This window comes from Fukomys damarensis, unplaced genomic scaffold (assembly GCF_012274545.1).
Source record: "Fukomys damarensis isolate Sample0158 unplaced genomic scaffold, DMR_v1.0_HiC HiC_scaffold_20, whole genome shotgun sequence".
In the NCBI taxonomy this organism is placed as follows: Eukaryota; Metazoa; Chordata; class Mammalia; order Rodentia; family Bathyergidae; genus Fukomys; species Fukomys damarensis.
The window spans coordinates 43,568,558-43,592,754 of NW_022900932.1; the positions used below are offsets into that span (position 1 = coordinate 43,568,558).

The window sequence follows — 24,197 nt, forward strand, 5'->3', positions numbered from 1 at the left end:
GAAAAAAAAAAAAAAAAAAAAAAATCAAACAACAAAAGAATAGAAACAATATAAACGAATAATTAGAAGACTAAGATAATCTGAATATAAACATTTCATTGAATTATTGTTTTAAGGACTACTTGATGAGAAGACTCACAGTGCTAATACACAAAATGTGCTATTAAGCTTTAAGGATTATTTCTCTGTTTCTAGAGTATATCTTTTCATAACTTGATTGATTTGTCTCTCTATAGATGTTGAAATATTTTGCAACATTTGAAGTATTCTTTGAAGAAAATCTCTCCAAACTATTTCTTCATTTCAAGTCTTACAGTCTTACACCAGATATATATTTGATAGACTGGTAAGTCATAACATAAATAACAAATGATAATGAAAAGAAAATAATCTAACTTTTTGTGTGTTTTAGGAACTATACTAAATCTGATGAATGGGATAATACGTGTAAAAAATCTTATTTTAGAAAAAGAAAACTCCCATATTTTTGTGGGGATGTATTTGATTAAGAGCATGGAATCTGGGTTGCAATTAGAATTTCTCAGTTTGTTTTATTTTATTATCCAAATAATGGATTAGTAATATCTGTATTTTGAGATATAGTATGAGTATTTCACATGGATTATCTCATTCAGTGTCTAGTATATGTTAAGCTTTCAGAAAGATTGCTGTTTCTTTATTCTTAAAATGTAAGGAATTATGAACAGTGTATCTTTACTAAGACCTGTTTTTCAAGACTTATTTAGCTCTCTGACAGAAACGACTTATTTAGGTGCTAATGTCTTTTTTCATCTTTTCAATTCGAAACTTTCTGTTCTTTTTTTTTATTCATTGTTTATTGATTCATTTTAAGTATACAGTATGATGACATTGATCATTGGGAATTTGTACCTTTAGACGATATATCTTGCTTATTTTTTTTCTCATTCCTCTGCCATTCCTAAACCCCTCCCTATTTACAAAGACTTTGTTTCCATTTTTTCCTTTTCTCATATTTATTCCTTTCCCTTCTTTCCTTTACACTACCCCTCCCATTCTCCCTTCCATTTTTGACCTTTCTTCCTGTTTCACATTATATATTATATATTTTGATGCTCATTTACACTTTCAGGTTCTCACATCAGAGAAACGACTCAGTATTTACACATGTCCTATTTATTTCACTTTAGTATGTGCATCCATTTAGCTATAAATGTCTGTAGTTTCTCATTCTTTATGGCTGAGTAGTACTCCATTTTATAAAACATCCCATTTTCTTTATCCAGTTGTTGGGGAGTTGGGCTGTTGCCAAGTTTTAGCTATTATAAACTGACTGATTAGAGTCAATGCAGAAACAGGAGATAGTACAAACAACATTAAAAAAAAACAACAAAAAACAAACAAAAACTGTTCACCAAAGTAATGGCAGAAAACTACCCAAGTAGGGGAAATGAATTTGACATACAGATAAGTGAGGATATAGACCCCAATTAGCTGTGATTAAAAAAAAAAATCTACATCTAGGCATATAATACTCAAGATCCCAGAATCCCAATAAAACAAAATACTACAAGCAGTTAGAGAAAAGAAACAAATCACATATAAAGGAAAGCCCATCAGAATCATAAGAGATGTCTCAACAAAGAAAACCCCTCAAGTCTAGAAGAGCTTGGAGTGAAGTATTTCAAGCCCTAAAAGAAAATAACCTCTAACCTATATTGATGTACCCTGAAAAACTGTCTTTCAAAATCAGTGAAGAGGGCTGGGGATTTAGCTCAGTGGTTGTACCCACCTGCCTTGCAAGCATAAGGACCTGAGTTCGATCCTCAGTACCAAAAACAAACAAACAAATAAAAACAAAACCAGTGGAGAAATAAGATGTTTTCATGACAAAACACCCGAGGAACTTCACGAATAACAAACTGGCACTCAAAAAATTTTTAAGCAATATCCTAGGAAAAGAAAACGAGGGTCACAACCCCAGGAAGCCCAACAGAATGAATCCATCAGGTGAAAGAAAAAATTAAATGCAAAGGGGAAGACTCCAACAACAGAAAAGGTCATGACAAGGATAAGTCAATACATAACAGTCACAGTCATCAATGTTAATGGTCTTAATTCACCAATCAAAATAATAGTTTGGCAGAATGGATCAGAAGCAAGATCCAAAAATATGCTGCATACAAGAAACACACAATTCAGAAAGAATCTCATAGAATGAAAGTTAAAGGGTGGAAAACAATACTTCATGTGGCAGGAACACACAAAAAAAGGAGTAGCTATTTTATTTATAGATATAATAGATTTCAAACCAACACTAATTAAAAGAAAGAAGGACACTATATACTTGTAGAGGAAACAATCCAAGAGGAAGAGATGACAATCATAAATATATATGCACCAAACAATAGTGCACCCAACTATATAAAACAAATACAAATGGACATGAAAATCAAATAAGCACTAATACAGTAGTAGTGGGTGACCTCAATACCCTGCTGTCATAATAGACAGATGAAAAAAGATAAGGAAATACTAGAACTCAATGAAACTCTAGAACAAATGGACTTAACTGATTTACAGAGTATTCCACCCCACAAAATCAGAATACACATTGTTTTTGGCTGCACATGGGATGTTCTCCAAAATAGACCTCATACTTGCTTATAGAATATGTTTAAGTTAATGCAAAGGAATGAAGTTATCCCCTAAATATTATTATCAGATCATAGTGCAATGGAATTGGAGATCAGTAGCAAAAGGAACCACAAGAATTTCATAATCACATGGAAATTGAACAACACACACTTCTGAAGAACCAGTGGGTCACAGAGGAAATTAAAAAAGAAATTAGATAGTTTCTACAATTAAATGACTGTCAGAGGGTGGTTATATAGAGGTGGCCATAGGGTTCACAGAGTAATGATGGTGAAAGATTAAGAAAACTGTTGACAGTAAAGTTTATATATTTGAGGCCAGGTGGAAACTCTTTATCCTGATGAGACAAAAAGCTTGGCTTGCATCCTCAGCACCTGTGTTTATAATGTAGATAAGGAAACTGAAAGGGGATGTCTGGAATAGCGAGAATGGCTAGGGTCTGTAGGAGACAAAGACAGTAAAGTTTATATAACTGAGACCAGATAAAAACTCTTTGTCCTGATAAAAAGTTTGGCCTAACCTCAACACCTTTATTTATAATATAGATAAAAAAAGAAAACCCAAAATGTCTGATTAGAACAACAACAAAGAAATGGCAGGGTCTATAAAAGACAATGCTTGATGTTTCTCTGACAAATAAATAAAAACAAAAAGATAGTCTTCTTGGCCAGACCTTCCTTCACCATGCTCTCCACTTAAAGATAAGTTAGGCCTCACCATAGTGATCTATAACACATCACTCCCAACAAGTGACAGTGCCGATACAACATATTGGAATGTATGGGACACAATGAAAGCAGTCTTATGAGAGAAATTCATAGCAGTGAGTACTCATAGTAGGAAAACAGAGTGAGCTCAATTAAACAACTTACTGCTGAACCTCAAGCTTCTAGAAAAAGAAGAGCAGAACAAACCCAATGTCATACAAGGGAGGAAATTATGAAAATCAGAGCAGAAATCAATGCAGTGGAGACTTAATGATACAAAAAAATCAATGAAGCAGAGTTGGTTCTTTGAAAGAATAAAGAAAATTGGCAAACCCTTAGCCAACCTTATCAAAAAAAGGAAAGAAAAGGCCCAAATCCATGCAATCAGGAATGAAAATGTTGAAATTACAACAGACCCAGCAGAAATCCAGAGGATCATCAATACCTTCTTTGAGTACCAATTTGCCAATAAGATGGAAAACATAAAAGAAATGGACAGATTCCTAGATACATAAGAATTACCAAAGTTGAATGAAGAAGACCTAAAAAATTCTAAACAACCCAATATCAATCAATGAAATTGAAAATGTAATTAAAAACTTAACGAATGAGGAAACACCTGGGGCCTGATGGCTTCACTGCTGAATTCTACAAAACTTTTTGTTCTAACATGGAAGGTTTGCCTGGTGAGTAGTAGCCAATTGATTTTAGAATGGCTAAAATATTTTGCCAAAGAGACAGAGCAGTTAACCCTAAAATAGGTTGATCAAATGTTGTGTCACACAACTTCCTAATTTGGCCCTTCATTTATTTAGTTTTAGTTTTAGTTTTAGTTTTTTTTTTTCTTTGTTTATTGGTACGTTTTAGGTATACATTACAGTTACATTCATCATTGGGCTTTTGTACCGTTACATGACAGGTCTTGGTTCTCATTTTTTCCCTTATCCCTGCCCTCCCTTCACCCCCTCCTCCCTTCCCTATTTATAAATACTTTATTTCCATTTTTTCATTTGGGAAAAGAAAAAAAAAACATGAGAAAATGAAAAAATATTTAGGTTTTTTAAAAAAAGTTTTCAATATATGTGCCTCAGTTTCCACTAAGAACATTAGTGTTCTTCTAGGAAGGACCCCAAGCTAATCATGAAACCCAAAGAACCAAGGTTAGATACTAATTTTGTCAGGAAGGGACTTTAAAAAAACGCTAACTTCTCAATTTTGAGGAAGGAATATGTGACATATTAGGATCACAACTGATACAGAGAATGACTACTGTGTATTAACAGCTGTCTAGGCACTACTTATACCCTTCGTCATTTTTTTTTTTTTTTGGTGCTGGGGATCAAACCCGGGTCCGTGTTTTTGTGAGGCAGGCAGCGGAACCACTGCGCTAAATCCCTGGCCCTACCCTTTGTCATTTTTAACAGTGAAGTTAGTATTCTCTGTACTATGAAGAATATATCTTTTGTTATGCAATTAAATGTTAGTTTATAATTTAAGAAGTAGAGAAGATTTTTTTCACTCTTTGTTGAACTTACTACTTTTTTTTTTACAAGGGAAAATGAGTAAATCATAGTGCTAAATGTTCTTGTTTGTTGTTTATGAGACTAGTTTTCAGTTCCCTTCCTCAAATTCCTCAGCATTACCTCAAATAAACACGCAATCAAAGTAAAAAGTTATATCCTAGCCCGGTCTGGTGGTATATACCTATAATCCCAGCACTCTGGGAGGCTGAGGCAGGAAGATTGCAATTTCAAACCTAGCCTGGGTAACTTAGGGTCTTAGCAAGACCCTGTATCAAAATAAAAAGGGCTGGAGAATGTAGCTCAGTGAGAATGCCCTGGGTTCAAACCCCAGTAGTACCACCACCAAAAAAAAAAAAAAAGGTTACGTTCCTTCTTTCTTTGACAAGGCAAATTGAAGACAAGTATTCTAGTACTTATTCTTCCAACTTCCCCAACGAGAATGCCATCTGAAAGGCCATGGAAAAAAGAATTTCATGGTGAGAGATTGTCAGAAAGGAAGAGAAGAACCATTTCAGTGATTCTGATGGAAAAATAAAACAAAATGATGGATGTTTATGGAAGGGAAAAAGTCAGACTTTATGTGTTTGTATTATGTTACTGAAAAATGATATTTAGTTTTCTCATAAAATAATAAGCATTTCTTTTCTTACTTGGTTCTGGGATTAAACCCGGAGCCTTGCACATGCTGAGCATGCAGTCTACCACTAAGCTACTGCCCTAGTCCTGATCATTTCTTATGTGTCAGACACTCTTCTAAGCACTTTATCAACTCCTTTAATTTTCAAACTAATCTTAAGGTAGGAACAATTATTCTTTAGTTTACTGATGAGGAAACTGAAGCACAATGAGACTAAATATCTTGCTCAAGTTAATAAAATTAAGTGGCAAATTCGAACATCAAGCTTTCTTATTCTGGTTTCCAAGACCATACCTTTAACCATAAGGGTATTCTACTACTCTTGATTGTATTAGGCTTTTCCTCAATGTAAGGTAAATTTACATAATTTTATTACTTATTATTATTTCCTGCTATTCAAGTTTGAGGGCAGATCCATATTTTATTTGCTTTTTTATCACTAAACAGTTTTTTTCCTATAACAATGCTTAATGAATCAATGAATGAAAAAGTTCAATGACAAATTATTTTCTACCTAATTTTAGGATCTTCACACTATATAGCAAATCACTACCACTGGATCTGGCCTGTCGAGTCTGGGATGTATTTTGCAGAGATGGAGAGGAATTTTTATTTAGAACAGGATTAGGAATCCTCCGGTTATATGAAGATATTCTTCTACAGATGGACTTTATTCATATAGCACAGTTTCTAACTAAATTACCAGAAGATATCACATCAGAAAAGCTATTCAGCTGTATTGCAGCAATTCAGATGCAGAATAGCACCAAAAAATGGACTCAGGTACAGTGAAATGTTTTTACTTCAAATAAATATGTTAAAACAATTGTTTAACTTTTTTTTTTTTAATGTTATATATTGGGCTGGGGATTTAGTTCAGTGGTTCTGCTGCCTGCCTCGCAAGCACAAAGACCTGAATTCGATCCCCGGTACCAAAAAAAAAAAAAAAAAGTTACATATTTCTCAAGTTTTAGTGCTTAAATAAATGTTATCTTTGAAAAATAATGTTTGTCTTTGAAAAAGCAAGAGTTCAATATAGATTGTCCTTCCATCTCTCCAAACCTAGGGTTTTATTATGTAAATCCAGTAATATTTTTGAAGTACAACCCAGAAAAGTAATTTCTTCACAGAGCTGTTATATAATTACTTTGTTATTTCAAATAGGTAATAATTTTAATAAAAACTGCTATGTACTAAGAGTTTTCTGTAGATTAATATATGACCCTGGCTTTTTAGGTGGTTAATCTTTTTCTTTTTAAAGTTGGTCTTGCTATGTAGTTCAGACTGGCCTTCACTTATTAGCTGAAGCTAGCCCCGAACTTGTGATCCTCCTGCCTCAGACTTCCAGGTGCTGAGATTACAAGCATGCATCACCACATCCAGGGCAGATGCTTAATCTTGTTGAGTAAGCAAATATACTGCACATCTAAATTAAATGACATAAAGTAAGCATTATTTCTTGATCCATCAATGATTGCTCATGAAAATGAAATGTAAGAATATTGGTTCAGAATGTGGTGTTACCAGATCAGAGTATTAGTCAATTGATGAAAACTGGAATATAATTATATTTCATATAATTGGATTTGAAAAAACAAGGGGATTGAGAATAATCTTTCAGGGGATGTAGTTAAGTGTACTAAAACTTTTTTATGTTAATAAGCTATAGTTATTTAAATCTCTCTAATTTGTGTGGTAGGTTTCTCTTTTTTCCAATCTTTTTTTACGGTGTTAGGGATGGAAACCAGAGCCTAATGCGTGCTAGGCAAGCACTCTAGCACCGACTTACATCCCCAGCTTGGGTAGTAGTTTGTGAGGATTAATCTTTATTTTATTTAATTTCCAGGTTTTTGCATCTGTTATGAAGGATATTAAAGAAGGAGAGAAGAACAGCAGTCCTGCTCTGAAAAGCTAATCTTCAAAATTAACAGACTAACTGAATTATAAACAGTGTTTTTTTGAGGAGTACAAGTTATTTTTGTTTCCTGTGTAAAAAGCATGGAAAACAATGTTGAAGAAATTGATCAGAATCAGGAAGTGGAAAACTGCTGGTTTAAAATTCCATGGCCAAAGTAATGAAATGAGTAATATATTGACAGTATTAATTTAAAAAAAAAAGTATTTCGTAGGGATACCCATTTTTTTCAGAGAAAAAAGTTTAAATGGATATTTTAGACTCCATAATTTGGAATAAACAGTTTAATGCAATAAATTTTTTAAATAGCTTCAAAGATTCTTCAAAGTTTTACATCTTTACTTTAATAATTACCACAGAGACACTTTGAAGGTCAGAGTAGAATTGTTCAATATTACTTCAACCTCCAAAGTGCTTTAATACAGATGTTATCTCTAGTTCCAAACTTTAAAAGATTGTATTGAAGACCAAGAATAAGCAACTTTCCATTTACACTAAGTCACCAAGAGTATCTTCGTTTGCAGTTTGGAGCAAATGTGAATGATCTGGGAACTGGAAATACTGGGGGAAAATTGTTTCTTGTTTGTTTAGGTTTAGTACCACCACAGTTATGTCTAATTGTCCTTGAAGGGAATTTATCTTCCTTAAGGAATTCTTGTCACTGAAAGAGTTTTAGCCTTTCAATTTCTAATCTAACAAAGTGTTCACCTAGAAATGTAACATTAAGAAAACAAATTAATAGAATGAAAGTTCTTTGCACTTTAGTGGACTGAAGACTTGACTTTGAGAATAAGTCTAAAATATAAATGAGGCTTTTCACTGGTAAGAGTAAAAAGTAATGAATTCTGGGAGTTCTTAAGTAGCATACTACCTGAAAAAACTTTACATTTTTAAGTTAAAAGTCTTTCTCTGTTTATAGAAATGAAATTTTGTTAATTCATTTGAAATTTGAAATCTTATACTTAGCTAAGTCCATGACTTGTGAAATACTATGCATAATTTTTCTAATCAGTGGAAATAAGAGTAAAAAGGTAAAATCAACTTTATTTTTGAGTCTAACTTTGATGGCATAGCAAATACATTATTAATATTCGATAAATTGGCATTAAATGTAATAAGTTTTGAATCTAAATTCAATCATGAGTGTTATAAGTGGTATCTATAACATACTATGTGGCTAATAGTTAAAGTTATAGTTTTTATGTTGCAATATTAAGCACACTATTTCTGTTAGTGATATCTGTGTGTATAGTCTTCCAACTAACAAGCCTCAGATCCTTGTTAGTGTAGTGACTGCCTCTTTAGTAGGAGTTTGGGACCAGAGGGTACCCATATATTTTTACCCTATGGGTCATTCTAGCCTAGGGACTACTAGTGGAACCCTCAGAAATTAACTCCTGTTACAGGGGCTTGCTTAGTGGAAAGTGATAGTGTAATAAAATACTGAGGGAGTGTCCAGGGTTTTAATAGGTTTTAAGATGACCTTTCAACTCTGGTAACAGTTTCCTTGGTATTGGTGTCCCTGATAGAGGGAATATAACCTCTGGCAGTAATCTCATTGAGGTTATAGGACCTGCCTAAATGTAATCTTACTTTTATGTATTTCCTGTATTTTTTCTTATTGTACAGTTTCTTTACCTTTCAAATATAAATGTGTATATAAAATGTAAATACAAGGAATTCACTAAAAACCACTAGTAACAATTACTGTGTAAATAAAACTTGCGAGCAGAGTAATTACTTGAAAATGAGTCTTCATTATTTTGAGGATATCTGGTTTAGTTACCTACATCAGGAGGGAAAAAAATATCCTTTTTTTGGCAGGGGGTAAGGTGAAGGCAAATTTTTCTTCCAAAGGATGTAGTAGGTTTTTGGTCTTTTGAGACTTTCAGTACTGGCAGCTAAAATACTGTCCTGTGTCTTCCTCCCTTCAACTTTATGTACGGGCAATAAGTAATTATTTTCATGGTCAGTGTATGTTAGGTTTCCGTTTTTTTTTTTTTTGAAGTCTATTTTCATCTAAAAATAGCTTCCTAAATAGAAGATAATATGAAAATGGTGTTCCAATTGCTTGTATGTTTCATATTTTTCATCATTTTTATGAATAGTTTTACATGGTATATATATATATACACACACACCATATTTTATCTATTCATCGGTCGATGGACATTTGGATTGTTTGCATTTCTTGGTTATTATGATTAGTGCTGTATTAAACATGGGAGTATAGAAGTCTTTTCAACAGACTAATTTCATTTCTTTTGGATACATGCGCATGGGGGCTTGTGGCTGGGGATATAGCTTGGTGGCACTGTGCCTGCCTGGCAAGCACAAGGTCTTGAGTTCGGTTCCAGGTACCAAAAAAAAAAGAATTTTCTTGTATATATACACAGTGGTATTGCTGGATCATATGCTAATTTTGTTATTATTGTTTATTTTTGAGGTACTGGGGATGTTCACACTGAGCTATATCTCCAGTTCATTTTTTATTTATTTAAATACAAGGTTAGGGCCGGGGATTTAGCTCAGTGGTTCGGTGGCCTGCCTTGCAAGCACAACGACCCGAGTTTAATCACCGGTACCAAAAAAAAAAAAAAAAAAAAAAAAAAAAAAGGACAAGGTGTCACTAAGTCACTAATTTATTTACCCAGGCTAGGCATGAACCTGTAGTGTTACTGCCTCAGCCTTCCTTAGTGTTGGGATCACAGGAGTGCACCACCAAACCCAGGTATTTTTTAATTCTTTGAAAACTTCCACACTGCTTTCCACAATGATTGTACTTATTCATATTCCCTGCAACATGTGCAAGGTTCCTTTTTCTCCACATCCTAGTCAGTACTTACTATTTTTTGTCTTTTTTATAATAGCCATACTAATTGGAGTAAGATAATCTTCATTGTGGTTTTAATTAGCATTTCCTGGATTAGTTTTATTGAACTTTTTTTTTATGTATCTGCTGGCCATTTATATGTCTTCTTTTGAAAAATGTGTTTAGATCTGTCCCTTGTAACACCATTAAATCAATCCTTTGTAGAAATATTTTGTCCTTTGTCTTTTCTAATCTTTTGCTATTCCTCTTTGGATTTTTGCATGCTCTAGGCATTTGCTCTACCAGTAAGCTACACTCCCAACCCCATACCCCTTTTTAGAGGGACAGTACTGGGGATTACAACTGACCTACATCCCCCAGTCTTTTTTGAGAAAAGGGTCTAGCTAAATTGCTGAGTCTTCAGCGTACCTGTGATTACCAGTATACATCACTGAGTCCAGCTCAATATTCCAGTTTTTGACCTCTACTAGTTCATTCTATTCTAACCAATCTTTAAATGTTGAAATTTTTAAGTGAACCAGAAATAATTTGAGTTGACTGTCTGGTCAGTTGCACATCTTTCTTTCTTTCTCTCTCTTTTTTTTTCTATACCTGGGATCAAACTCCAGACCTTAGGCTTGCAAGGCAGGCAGCAGCACCACTGATGCATAATCTTTCTTTAGTGACAGTTGTAAATGAAAGATAAATTCAATGGAAATAGACCAAAATAAAAATAATCCAATCACTCATATCTATCATAGGCAAAGCAAGGAACTATTTGGGGGTACTAGTAACTAAATAGTAAATAAAATAGATAATGTTTCGGGTCTGAGTTTACACTGTAGTACAAGCAACAAACAACTATAAAACAATGTCATATGGTGATAAGTAGTAAATATTAGAATAAAATATGAAGAGTAAGGTCATGAGAATACAGGATAAATGTTTAGAGAAAAGTTCTCCTTTGAGGAAGTGACATTAAGTGGGGATCTGAATCAAATGAAAATATAAGCCATACAAAAAAACTTGACATATAAGCTATACAAAGACTTAGACATCTTTTAGGTGGAAAAGCAAGATTGGGCAGACTCAAGGTTAAGAGACTAAGAAATGGCAAGAAGTCTATTGTGTATAAAAGGGTGAAGTTTGAGCTGGCAATGCACCTCACTGGTAGAGTGCTTACCTAGTACGTGCAAGGCTCTGGGTTCAGTCCTCAGTAACCCACAGGGGAAAAAAAAATGTTTGAACAGTCCTTGAATCTGGAGAGATGGGAAGAGATCAGATCAGTTAGAACTTCTTGGGCCCAAAGAAAGAGTTTAGATTTTTATTATGCCATTAGAATATCTTGAGCAAGGAAATGATAGCATTTGATTTACACTTTTAAATTATAAGATGTGTAGTTTTATTATAGACGGCTAAGTTACATATAAATACAATAGGCAGTTAGACAGGGTTGAGCCCTCAAAAATTCAGGACGAAAGGTAAAAAACACCCTACACCTGTGGCTGGAGACACATCAGGTGGAGGCCAGGCATCAAACAAAAAGGATCAGGCCTACACCCTCCCCCAAGGGACTTGAGATAAGCGGTAACACCTGGCCTACTAAAGTCTAGATAGGCATCAGTCTGCTCACTTCAGCAGCACTTATACTAAATAAGCATCAGTCCCCTCAGTGGGTGACCAAGACCTCAAGATCTATCACCTATCGGAGAAGTTCTTTATGGTTTCCATGTACTCTTGCTACTTGACTTGCTTCCCTGTTCCTTGTTGAATCGCTATTACCTAAGGGACTATACTTGTAACGTTGATCACAGCTGTAACCCACGTTGTACCCATGTGGGTTTTGCTCTATAAAACTTCCCTGTAAAGAGAAGCCCCCTCCTGTCTCTCTCAGGAGATATATCTTTCTCCCTCAATAAATATTTTCCTACTTTTAAACCTCTGTTGTTCCTAGAATTCATTCTTCGATTTTAGAGAATACAAACTATGTACCAGACATCTAACAGTTTGGGAGATAGAATATGTTCACATTTCATCTGTCAGTCTCAATGAGACCTGTTTGTTTTCTTTCTTTAATATTTTTGCTGTGCTGGGGTTGAACCCAGGATCTTGTATATGCTAAGCAAGTACTCTACCTTGCACTGAGCTACATCCCAAGCCCATGTTTACCCTTCAAGGATTCACATAAGTAGTTTTAAAAGTCAAAAGAAATATGACATAATATGGCTTTACACTTCTGACATACAACTGGAGATGGAGGTAGGTTTAAGAGTGATTGATGTTACACTTCATCAATTTTTCTCACCTGTAATGTGGGAATAAAAATAATGTTAATAGTGTTAGAAGGCTGCTGAAGACGGTTATGTAGGACATGCCTTGTAAAGTCTTAAATTGTGTACAGATACAATCTTTAAAGTAGTTGGAGTCAAATGAAAACAGGCATACCATAAATTCTGAGAGATTGGGTTGGGAGAGCAGAGACGAAATCTTGGTAAGGGATTACAGACGAAAAATTGGAGTCGAAGGCTTAAGCAAAAGAAACATCCCGCTCCTTTAGCACTATTGCTCTTTGGTTCCTAAATCTGCTGGCTATCACTGCATTCAGCTTTCCCTTAATCTAAACAACTTTCTTGAATCCTGCCATAATCTGAATTTCCTATTTCCCCTCTCCCCACCACCCGTAAGAACCCTCCTCTAGGCCATTTCCGGAGAATTTTCTCTCAAAATTGTGAACTATGTTCAACGAGTGGCAGTATTTTTTTTTTTTTTTTTTGGTACCGGGGATTGAACTCGACCTTGGCAGTATTCTTGTTGGACATCCTCACCTGCGTACTAGTGCATCTTTCCCAGTGCATCGGCTGGGGGCATTCAGTCTCGTCAGCCGGTGTGTGAGAGGCCAAGCTTACTCCGAAACCATCATCAAAAACTGCACATAGGTTGCTGGGCCGCCACCTTCCCATCTGCGCTCCTCCGTGGCTCTCCGCAGCGACCGCCGCCGCCCGGTGATCACCGGCTTCGCTTCCTCTCCTCTTCCTGCCAAGCCTGCAGACGCCTGGCGCTGTGACTGTCGTCTTCGTCCCGCAGCGGGAGCCGCTCGTCTTGAGCTGCCATCCTGCGCCTTCTGCCCGCGGTTACTTCGGGACTCTCCGGGCGGTGACCGCAGCTCCGCCGCCTGTGACCCGAATGTCGGACCCGGGCGCTGACCCGGACTCTCTTCCTTCCCCACTTCTTGGGGGAGACGGCCCCTGCCCTCCCCCAGCCGCGCAGCAGCTCTGCCTCCCCCCGCAGCCCAGCCCCGCAGGCAGCACCAAAGCAGCGGTGGAAGAAGGTTCGAGCCAGCCCCGCGGGGCAGCTGCCCAGTCACTTCCACCTGGAGCAGCAGCACCGGCCCAGCCTAGAGCGCCTGAGATCCCGGGTTAGGCCGTCGCCTCCGCCCCGGGCCCAGCGGCCGCAGCCCCAACTGAGTGAGTCTGATGCCCGGCCAAGCCCCGCTCGGAAAGAGGTTTTAAAATCAAAGATGGGAAAATCGGAGAAAATTGTCCTTCCACAACTGCCAATTTTTGGTATACACTTGTATGAACAACCAAAGAAAAACAGACGGAAAAGCAAATGTAACTTGCTAGTAACCAAGATAGCCTCTGTAAAAAGGAATGAGAATAACTTGGCAGGATTCTGTTTCACATGATAGAATACAGAAGCAGGAAAGAAAACCTTTTAAAAATACTGAAAAACATTAAAAATATGGCCAGGAATTTAGCTCAGTGGTTTCCCCGCCTGCATTGCAAGCGCAAGGGCCCGAGTTCGATCTGCGGTACCAAAAACAAAACAAAACACATTAAAGAAATATGCACTTGAAGAAATCAGCATTTCTAACAAGTGGGCCAAAAGGAAAACTATGCTGCGGCAAAGTTCAGTGATCCGCAGTCCCCTAGTTTTCTTTCCAAAGCCCTCCTAGTCACTGGATGGGAAGCAGTGTTGAAAATTCCATCAAAAAGTAACCCGGGTGTGGTGGCTCACACCTGTAATTCCAGCACTCCGGAGGCTGAGGCAGGAGGATTGCTGTGAGTTTGATACCAGCCTGAACTACATGTGAGTTCCAGGTCAGTCTCAACTACATAGTGAGACCCTGTCTCAAAAAACAAACAAAAAAAACAAAAGAGAGAGCTAATGGTAGTACATTTAAAAATGCTCCTGAAAGTTCAAATTTAGATTTCAGTATGTGTGTAAAACACAGTTTTTCCCAAATCCCTGGACTCTTTAAAAGAATATTGGCACAAAAATGTGAATTTACCTTGTACCATTTGAGTGCAAAAGATGAGTTTAGAATACAAACAGCTTGTATTATATTTTGTTTTGTAAATACTGTATAACGTATTATGTGTATATTGTTCATATTTGAGAGGTACATTATAGTTAAGAAATATATATATATATAGTATGTATTTTGCCCTGCCAACATGGTAGGTATTTTGTATATGTAATGGACAAATTTTAACTGTGCTGAGGCACATGGAAGACTGATTTATTTGTACAACGTACCGAGATTTTTTTCAAGAAACAGCTATTAAATCTCAATGTGAAGATCTAAATGTGAACAGTTTACTGATGCACTACTGATGTTTAATCTGTGGCACAGTCATTGTAAACATGGGATTTGTCTGTTTCTCTAAATTCGTTTCTGCCTTCTAACTTGTAATTGTTGGAAAATTCCTATTCTCATTTTTACCAAACTTAATTTTAGTAATAATAATTTGGCCCTTCCCTCCCTTTAAAAAAACAACTGTACTTGAAGAAATGGGCCTTCCCAGTCACTAGGCTTTTTGACACGGCAGTGCAGTGCTAATTAAAGCCTGGATTCATCAACACCTCGTTTTATGAAGAAACCTAGGTAATCGCTCCCTGCTGGCCCCCAGTGGCCCAGACAAAAGCACTGACCGCGCCAAATCTCGCGTAACTGCGTCAGGGGCGGGCGGGGAGCTCGGATTATCGCGAGACCAGAGGATTTTCCCGCGAAGGAGAAGCGCGCGTTTTTCCCTGGCCGGGGGTTCGGTTACAACGCTGGCGGCGGGTCTCTGTGTGGGTTGTTCTCACGCGGCCTTCAACAGGAGTCCACCAGGTTCCTGGTGAGCGTGCAGCTAGCCATGCCCGCGGAGAGGCCTGCGAGCAGCGGCGGTGAGTGTTGAAATCTTTCTGAGGGCGGCGATCTGGGCGGGGATGGGCAGCATGGAGGCTGCGGCGGAGCCTGGCGGATGGAGCCGACCCCGGGGCTGGTATTGAGGGGGCGTTGAGACGCTGTGGGGAGGTGAGTGGGGGGCACTTAGCAGTCGCACCTGTTTTCCTGACATAGAGCATTTTAGACGGAGAGCTGCATTTTCCTGAACATCCCAGTTTATAAAGTGGGGTCAGGAAAAATTGGTGGTGATGTGGAGAGGTGATGCTGGCGCCTCGTAGTCTCTCTTGACCCTCTCTTTAAATGCATCAAGGTTAAGCAAGCATTTGGTAACCTTCAAATCCAGTTTAATAAAACTCTTTCCCCGCTTAGGGTCCCTAGCTGCAGAAATGGTTGAACAACCGGAGCCTGCCGTGATTACCCCAGCCATGCTACAGGAGGAAGAACAGCTTGAGGCCGCAGGACTTGAAAGAGAGCGGAAGATGCTAGAAAAGGTAATTTAGGAATCAAGTTCATCATTGTTAATTTTTCTGAATTGAGATTTTCCTGGAGATGTGATTTTTGTTCTTTCCTTTTGTGTTTAGTTGGAGCTTTCGTAAACTTTAAAACAGCTTTGGTACTTACCTTTTGTGAATGTTTACAGACGCTGACTTTGAGAAACCATCACACGTGCTTTAAATAGTGGGGTTGTGTGAGTCTTGAAATAACCATAAAAAGTGCTCTCATTTCTTTTGAGTAAGCATTTCAAATTGCTTTTTTGGCCATGATACTTCTTTCAAAGCCAGTAGCAAATGCTTTCCTTTGTCATCCTTATTTCCTTTTTAAAGTACTACCTTAACTATGCTTGGTGACAAACATTGATCTTTAAAACCTGTAGTCACAATTTACTACACCTTCTGTCTAGTAAATTAGTCAGAGGTTGGGCTGAAACGAGGTCTGATGACATCTTCCTCTGAAGTTATCAACTTTTGCCGGGGGGATTTTGAGACAGGGTCTCAACTATGTAGTTGAGACTGACCTGGAACTCACTAGGTAGCCCGGGCTGGTCTTGAACTCACAGCAATCCTCCTGCCTCAGCCTCCCGATTGCTGGGATTACAGGTGTGCACCACCACGCCTTGCTCAACTTTTGTTTTTTTTGAGATTGTTTTGTAGTTTAGGCTGGCCTTGAAGCATGGAGCCAGCGGGCCTTAAACTCAGCAGTGCTCCTACCTCAGAGCCTCCTGAGTAAAGGCATCATTTTGTTTCTTTAGGGTCTATCATTTCCTGATTTGTTTTTGTAGGTACTGCCCCTAAAACATAGGAGAGAATTAGTGTTTGTTGATTAACTAAAGATGATAAAGTAATTTTTGTGATGTACTTTGTGTCCCACACAAAATTATGAAAATATAATACGTTTAATAACTGGCTGTGTAACTCGGTGACCTGCAAAATAGAGGTCCTGGGGCCAGTGCCCAGAATAAAGTGAACTTCAGAAGTTGTAAGAGTGATGTGTTAGTACTTATCTTGAGTAGTGCATCTTTAATTTTATTTTAAGTTTTCAAAATGCATAGTACTGTATATATTTTCTGCTGAAAATGAGTAGAATGACCTGCTTTTTTTACTTCTGCTATTTTATTTTAATTAATTAATTAATTAAATTTTTTTTGTTACGGGTGATTGAACTGTGTCTAGACCTTGCGCTTGTGAAGCAGGCAGTGGAACCACTAAGCTAAATCCCCGGCCCACTTCTGCTTTTTTACTCCTTCTTCTTTTTTTTTTGGGGTACTCGGGGGTCCCTTAATGAGACAGGTGGTGGAACCACTGGGCCACATTCTTGGCCCTGTTTGTAGTACTTTCGATTGAACCCAGGGCCTTTGCACCCAGCTACATTTCAAGCCCTTTCAACATGTTTTTACTGTTTAGACCATCTTGCCCACTTTGGGCTTGATACTTGTGCTTCTGCCTCAGCCTCCCAGAGTGTTGGAATTATAGACTTGCATCACCATGTCCAGCTACCAAAGAGTAATTTAAATCCACATTTAATCTTTCTATGTTTGGTTTTTTTTTGGCACTGTGATCTGAACTCATGACCTTGAGGTTGGGAAGCATGCACAGTGCCACTGAGCTAAATCCCCGGACTCCACTTTAAATCTTTACATTGTAAAAAGTACACAGTTCCTTTCATTGTTAATAATGTGTAGTTTTCTCACAAGTAGGATTGTGGTCCATTTCTATTAAATTGTCTCTGTAGGTATTGAAAGGCTGATGAATTTTTGCCCTTGAGCCTTACAAAAAGTTAATGCTTTGGTGACTAGAAAAGTCTTAGAATAACTTTCAAAGACTCCTTATTTGAGATTTTAAAACATTTCCCCAGAGGTCACAAAACTTAAAGCCTCCAAATGTGTTGAAAGAACAACATATTTATAGGCATGTGTTTAAAAATACAAAGAGAGAAATAGCTAGTTTAAATTCCTTGATGAGAAGCATTTACTTTGCCTTAGGAGATTCTAACTTTTGTGAAGAGCCTGGAGAATGACTTTGACATTCATTTATTTTGTATGCCTTTTCATCTGTATTTTCTTTTAAAATAAGTCATTATTAGGAAGCTTGCTGAGTAGTCTTAATGCCTTTGAAGTGAGGAGGAAGAAGGTTAAGAATGGTGAGGCTTCTTAGAAAGGTAAGAGGAGAGTGGTCCCTATAGTACAATATTGTGTGTAAACTAAAATAGAACTTCAAAACAACTGGGAGTGGTGTTAAAAGTTAATGGGGTAGACAGTGGAGAATTTCTACCCTCAGTGTCCTTTGGCATACTGACGAATCCTAACCACCAAGATGTGTTCCAGTCAGTGCTTTCCACAGATAGAGCTACTGTTTGGTACTATAAAATAAAGAAGCTGCTGAATCAGAGAGAGATGGTATGTATCTGTAATCCCAGCACTTTGGGGTTACAGTAGGATGGCAGTTTGAGCCCGGCCTGGACAGTTGAGCTGCTTAGCAAGACCTTCTCAAAAAAAAAAAAAAAATTGGAGGCTGGGCTTGGCACTAGTTCAATCAGAAGGCAGGCCCTAGCTTCAATACCCATTTCCATAATGATGATGATGATTATGATCATGGTGATATGAAAGTCTTGCAGAAATTTACAGATTGGATTTGAAGATTAACCATTGGTGTGGTTTAAACATATTATTCCCTAATGGCATTCTAAAGCTTTAACTACTTTTAACATAAATGGTAATTTATTCTGGACAGGATTTAAAGTACTAATGGCTGTATCTAATTTAAATCCCAAATATAGTAGGGGCTTCCCCTACTCTTTAAATTCCCCAGCTCTTTTTAAATTTTTTGTATTTTGAAATTGCCTGAGTTGCTTAATTGCCCAGGTTGGGCTTGAACTTGTGATCCTCTTGCCTTAATCTTCAGAAGTGGGATTACAGGCACATGCCACCACATCTGATGATTAATGTATTTATTGACATTTAACTTTTCTGTAGTGAACATATATTACTTTCTTAGATGTTTAACTGTTGTTGTTGGTTTTATAATAGACATTGAAAGAAAACTAGAGTGACATTAAGAAAACAAGTCCATAGGAGTAATGGCTTAGATATCATAAGCTAGTTTAGCAAAAACCACCCAAGGTATAGTATATAATGTGGGGGAGGGGCATTATTTAGAATTTAGAAATGAATTCCCATCATCCATGTCCTATCCATTCTGTCCATCCTTCCTGCTGGGGATTTAGTTTGGTCTGGCACATGCTAGGCAAATGCTATAAGATTCTTCTAATTTGAAAACAATTAGGGTTTTTTAGAAGGTTGGCTTTATTTTTGCTTTTTCATGCTTTTGGTTGAAAAGTCAGTGGTTTGGTTTAGTTGAAACACAGATAGTAAGAATCTGCCAAAAAGTAGCTGATACCCTTAATACATTATCAGAAATTTTTTTTAAGACTGTATAAAATGAGAGGTATGTGTTACCAAATCTCTAAAAGTCCTTTTAATTATAAAGTTTCTCATTTAGGATTTTTAGTTCAGTTAGAGGTTAATATTAATGTAAGAAATTATACCATAGTTGATAAAGTTTTTGACCTGGGCTCTTATGTATCTGTCCTTTACCCCACTTGATAGTAAGGCTGAGAAGGAATCATTTATTAGTCCATTAGACAACACAGGTGTTACCTATTTCCTGAAATCTAATTTCTCTGATTTTATTAATTTTTTGAATTTTTCAAGATTTATGGGTCTAGTATAAAATTTAGTATTTAAATATAAGTCCATTTTGTTTTGATTTCGTGAGACTGGTCTCAGTAAATTGTTCAGACAAGACTTGCACTTCTGATCCTCTTGCCTTAGCCTCCAAAATAGCTGGAATCATAGGCATTTGCCACCATGCATGGCTTGTCATTTAATACTTAGTGTTTTCAGATATATCACTCTCATTTCTTTTCTTTTGAGGCAGGGTCTCACTATGTAGTTGAGACTGACCTGGAACTCACTATGTAGCCCAGGCTGGTCTCGAACTCACAGTGGTGATTCTCCTGCGTCAGCCTCTCGAGTGCTGGGATTACAGGCCTTCGCCACACCCGGCTGTATCATTTCATCTGTAATGAAAATTAGTCTTCCTGTGTTCATCTGCCTGGGAACTTTTTGGAATTTGTGGATTAGGTGCTGCAGTGTGTGTTTGTTGATAGGTGTTAAGGAGCTTACATGTAAGGGTATGATACTGTAGTTTTCAATCCTAGATATTTTAGGGTTATTGATTTCTTCTTGCCTCTATTCTGATTTAAATAGTTTTTTTTTTCATTGAGTTTATTGGTACAATAGTTGGGCATGGTGGCGCATGTCTGTAATCCCAGCACTTGGGAGGCTGAGGCAGGATGATCACTGTGAGTTCGAGACCAGCCTGGGCTACATAGTGAGTTCCAGGTCAGTCTCAACTACTGAGTGAGACCCTCTCTCAAGCCCCCCCCCAAAAAAAAGTTTATTGGTACATTTTAGGAATACAGTACATTCATCATTCATCATTGGGATCTTGTGCCTTTACATGACATATATTTGTTCTTATTTTTTCCCCATTCCCCTGTCCCCTTTTCTCATATTTTTCCCCCTTAACTTTCGCCTACTCCTCCCACTTTCCCTATTCCTTTAGACCTTTTCTTCCTATTACACTGTATCAGTAATACATTTTGATCCTTATTTAACACTTTTAGTTTTTCATACTAGAGAAACTGTTCTGTATTTATACATTTGTTCTAATTTCACTTAAGAGTATGGTATCATTGTGCTTCCACTTAGCTATAAATGTCTCTAGTTCTTTTTCTTTATGGCTGAGTAATCATTTTATTAAAAAAAATCTTTAGTCCCTAGTTGATGGGAAATTGGGCTATTTCCAAGTTTTAGCTATTACAAACTGTGCCTCTATAAACATGGGAGAGCATATATCACTGTGATATGATTCTGTGGTATGATCTTTTGGGACCCAGCAGAGGAATATCTGGGTCAAATGGGAATTCTAATCCTAGTTGTTTAGGTATCTCCATATTGATTTCCACAGTGGTTGCACCAGTCTGCACTCTGAACAACAGTTCGGAGTTGTTCCTTTCGGGAGAAGGGTTCCTTTCTCCCCACAACCCTGCCATCATTTGTTATTGGTTAATTTGATAGCAACCATTCTTTCTGGGGTGAGGTAGAGTCTGTGTTGTTTTCTTCTGCATCTCTTGAATGACCAGTGATGTTGAATACTTTCATATGTTATTTGCTGCTTTACTGAGAATTGTCTGTTCATTTCAGATATCCATTTTCAAATTGGGTCTTTATATTTGGGGGGCCTGTTTTGTTTTTTTTTTTTTAAGTTCTTCATGTATTCTAGATAATAGTCCTTTGTCTGAGGAGCAGCTTTTAAAATTTTTTTCCCACATTGTAGGTTGTCTCAGCTCTGTTGGTGGTTTCTCTTGCAGTGCAGAAGTGTTTTAAAAAGATGAGATCTCAGTTATTTTATTTTATATTTTTTTGCTTTTGTTTTTTTGGTACTGGGGCTCAAACTAGGGTACTTGTGCTTACGAGGCATGCAGCCGAACCACTGAGCTAAATCCCCAGCCCCCTCAGTTATTGATTCTTTGTGCTAGTTCTTGTGTTACTGAGGATTTGTTCATAAAGTCTTTTCCTATTCCAGTGTCTTCAAGAGTTCTACCTAACTTATTTTCCAGTCAGTTTTTAGTGTTTCTGTTTTAATATTTATATCTTTAGTCCACTTGGATTTTAGTGTAATGCCTGGTGAAAGATTGGTTTCTAGTTTTTTTGTTTTTGTTTTTTTTTTAATGGTACTGGGATCAAACTCGGAACCTTGCACTTGTGAGGCAGCAGCGGAACTACTAAGCTAAATCCCTGGGCCAGGGTTCTAGTTTTAATCTTTGGCCAGTTGAAATCTAGTTTTTCTAACACCATTTATAAAAGAGGCTATCTTTCATCCAGTGAGGATGGTAGGTTCCTTTGTCAAAGATGAGGTAGCTGAGTATGTCTGGAGTTGTTTCTGCATCTTGTAATTTATTCCACTGATTCTTGGGTCTGTTTCTTTGCCAGTACCATGCTGTTTTTATCACAGTGGCTTTGTAGTACAGTTTCCAATTGGGGATTGTGATACTCCTTGCCATGTCTTTGTTGCCTAGAGCTTTTCCTATTCTAGGTCTCTAGTAGTTCCAAATGAATTTTGGAATTGTTTTCTCTAGTTCTGTGAAATATACTGTTGGGATTTCAATCAGGATTGCATTGAATCTGTATAGCAGTTTTGGAAGTATGGCTATTTTCACTATATTGCCTCTTCGTACCCAGGAACAAAGGACATCTTTCCATTTTCTTATACCCTCTTGTATCACTTTTCAGAGTGTTGTAGCTTTCAGTTTAGATATCTTTTGCTTCCTTCATTAGATTGATTCCTGTATATTTCATTTTTTTTGGATGCTATTTTGAAAGGAATTGTTTCCCTAATTTCTCTCAGTGAATCTGTTATTTGTGTACAAGAAGGCTCATTGATTTTTGAGTGTTGGGCTTGTGTCGGGCTACTCAATCTGTCAATTGCGTTTAGAAGTCTTTTGGCAGTGCTTTTTGGGTCTTCTATGTAGAGAGTATCATAGTCAGCAGATAATGACAGTTTAACTTCTTCCTTTCCTACCTTTATTCCCTTTATTTCTTTCTCTTGTCTAACTGCTGTGGCTAATGTTTCCAAGATTATATTGAACAGGAATGGTGTTAGTGGGCGACCTTGTTTTATTCCTGATTTTAGCGTGAAGGTTTTCAATTTTTGATGATTTAGTATGATGTTGGCTGTTGGATTTTGTAAATACCCTTTATCAGGTTGAGATAAAGACCATATCTTCCAATTTTCTGCAGGGTTTTTATCATGAATGGGTGTTGAATTTTGTCGAATGCTTTTTCTGCATCTGTTGAGATAGATGATCATACTGTTTTTGCCTTTGACTCTGTTAATATAGTGTATTACACATACTGATTTATTTATGTTGAACTATCCTTGCATCCCTGGGATAAATCCAACTTGGTCAAGGTGTCTGATCTTTTTTTTTCTTTTTGTTCTTGCTGGGGATCAAACTTGGGACCTTGCCTTTCCAAGTCAGGCTGGGACACCATTGAGCTAAATCCCTGGATATGATCTTCTTGATGACGTTGTGCATTCTGTTTGCCAGTATTTTATTGAGGGGGTTTTTGCATCTACGTTCATTAGGGAGATTGGCCTGCAGTTCTCTTTGTTGATTGGGTCTTTCCCTGGTTTTGGAATCAAAGTAACACTTGCTTCTAGGAATGAATTTGAAAGTATTGCTTCCCTTTCAATTTCATTGAAAAATTTAAGAGTAGTGACAGTAGTTCTCTAAATGTCTTGTAGAATTCAGCAGTGAATCCATCAGGACCTGGAATTTTCTTTGTTGGTTAACTTGTAATTATGTTTTCAATTTCATTGATTGTAATTGGGGTGTTTAGAATTTTTATATCTTCTTTGTTCAACTTTGGTGATTCATATGTATCTAGGAATCTGTCCATTTCTTCTGTGTTTTCCATTTTATTAGATTACAGGTTCTTGAAGTAGGTATTAATGATCCTATGGATTTCTGATGGATGGGCCTGGGTTTAGCTCAGTGTTGTCGTTGCCTTCTCGAAATTGAAAGGTCCTTAGTTTGATCCTCGGTACTGCAAAAAAAAAACAACAACAAACAAACACTGGATTTCTGATGGATATGTTGTGTTAACCTTTTTCATTTCTAATTGCATGGATTTGAGCCGTTTCCTTTTTTTGATAAGGTTGGCTAAGGGTTTATCGATTTTATTTATTCTCTTTAAAATATTTATCTTTTCTGTCAGTGTGACTTTAAAAAAGCTTCCTCCTCTACCACTAGACTATTTTAGACCCTTAGAATTTACTGGATGAATATGTTATATTACAGTTATGTGGTTGTATTACTGTTACAGAAGTTTGTAATTAAGTATAGAGAAGTGAAAGATAAAAGTACTAGGGAAAAGAAAACTAAACGATATAGGGCAAAGCTTAGGAGCAAACAACTAGGGAGAAGAAAGAGGATGAGAAATTAGTTGACTTTTAACAATATAATTTTAAAATTCTAAAAATAGATGTGGTAGCCCTTAGCCAGTGAGTCTTTATAAAGTTACTTGTTCTATTTTTTAAAAATGAAACTATCTTTAGTAAATTAAAACTAAACTATCTTTAGTAAATTAATCTTGTAAAAATCTTTTTCTGTTTCACTTGTTTATTGGTGTATTTAAAGCAAACAGTAGTTACATTTATCATTGGACTC

The 24,197-nt window shown here is 37.0% G+C and overlaps 2 protein-coding genes and 1 pseudogene across 2 annotated transcripts in view; all 3 read left to right on the forward strand.

The window, feature by feature from the left end:
- Positions 1–9,394, forward strand: part of Tbc1d12 (TBC1 domain family member 12) — a 99,395-nt gene extending 90,001 nt beyond the window's left edge. The window contains exons 14-16 of the mRNA XM_019208677.2: positions 237–346; positions 6,029–6,287; positions 7,351–9,394. Coding sequence (XP_019064222.2) covers positions 237–346; positions 6,029–6,287; positions 7,351–7,419 — 438 coding nt within the window. The 3' untranslated portion in view covers positions 7,420–9,394. The remainder of the gene's footprint in view (positions 1–236; positions 347–6,028; positions 6,288–7,350) is intronic.
- Positions 9,395–13,237: 3,843 nt separating this feature from the next.
- Positions 13,238–13,975, forward strand: LOC104867689 (annotated as a pseudogene).
- Positions 13,976–15,234: 1,259 nt separating this feature from the next.
- Hells (helicase, lymphoid specific) overlaps positions 15,235–24,197 on the forward strand; it is a 38,750-nt gene continuing 29,787 nt past the window's right edge. Inside the window, exons 1-2 of the mRNA XM_010632065.2 lie at positions 15,235–15,403; positions 15,774–15,895. Coding sequence (XP_010630367.1) covers positions 15,373–15,403; positions 15,774–15,895 — 153 coding nt within the window. The 5' untranslated portion in view covers positions 15,235–15,372. The remainder of the gene's footprint in view (positions 15,404–15,773; positions 15,896–24,197) is intronic.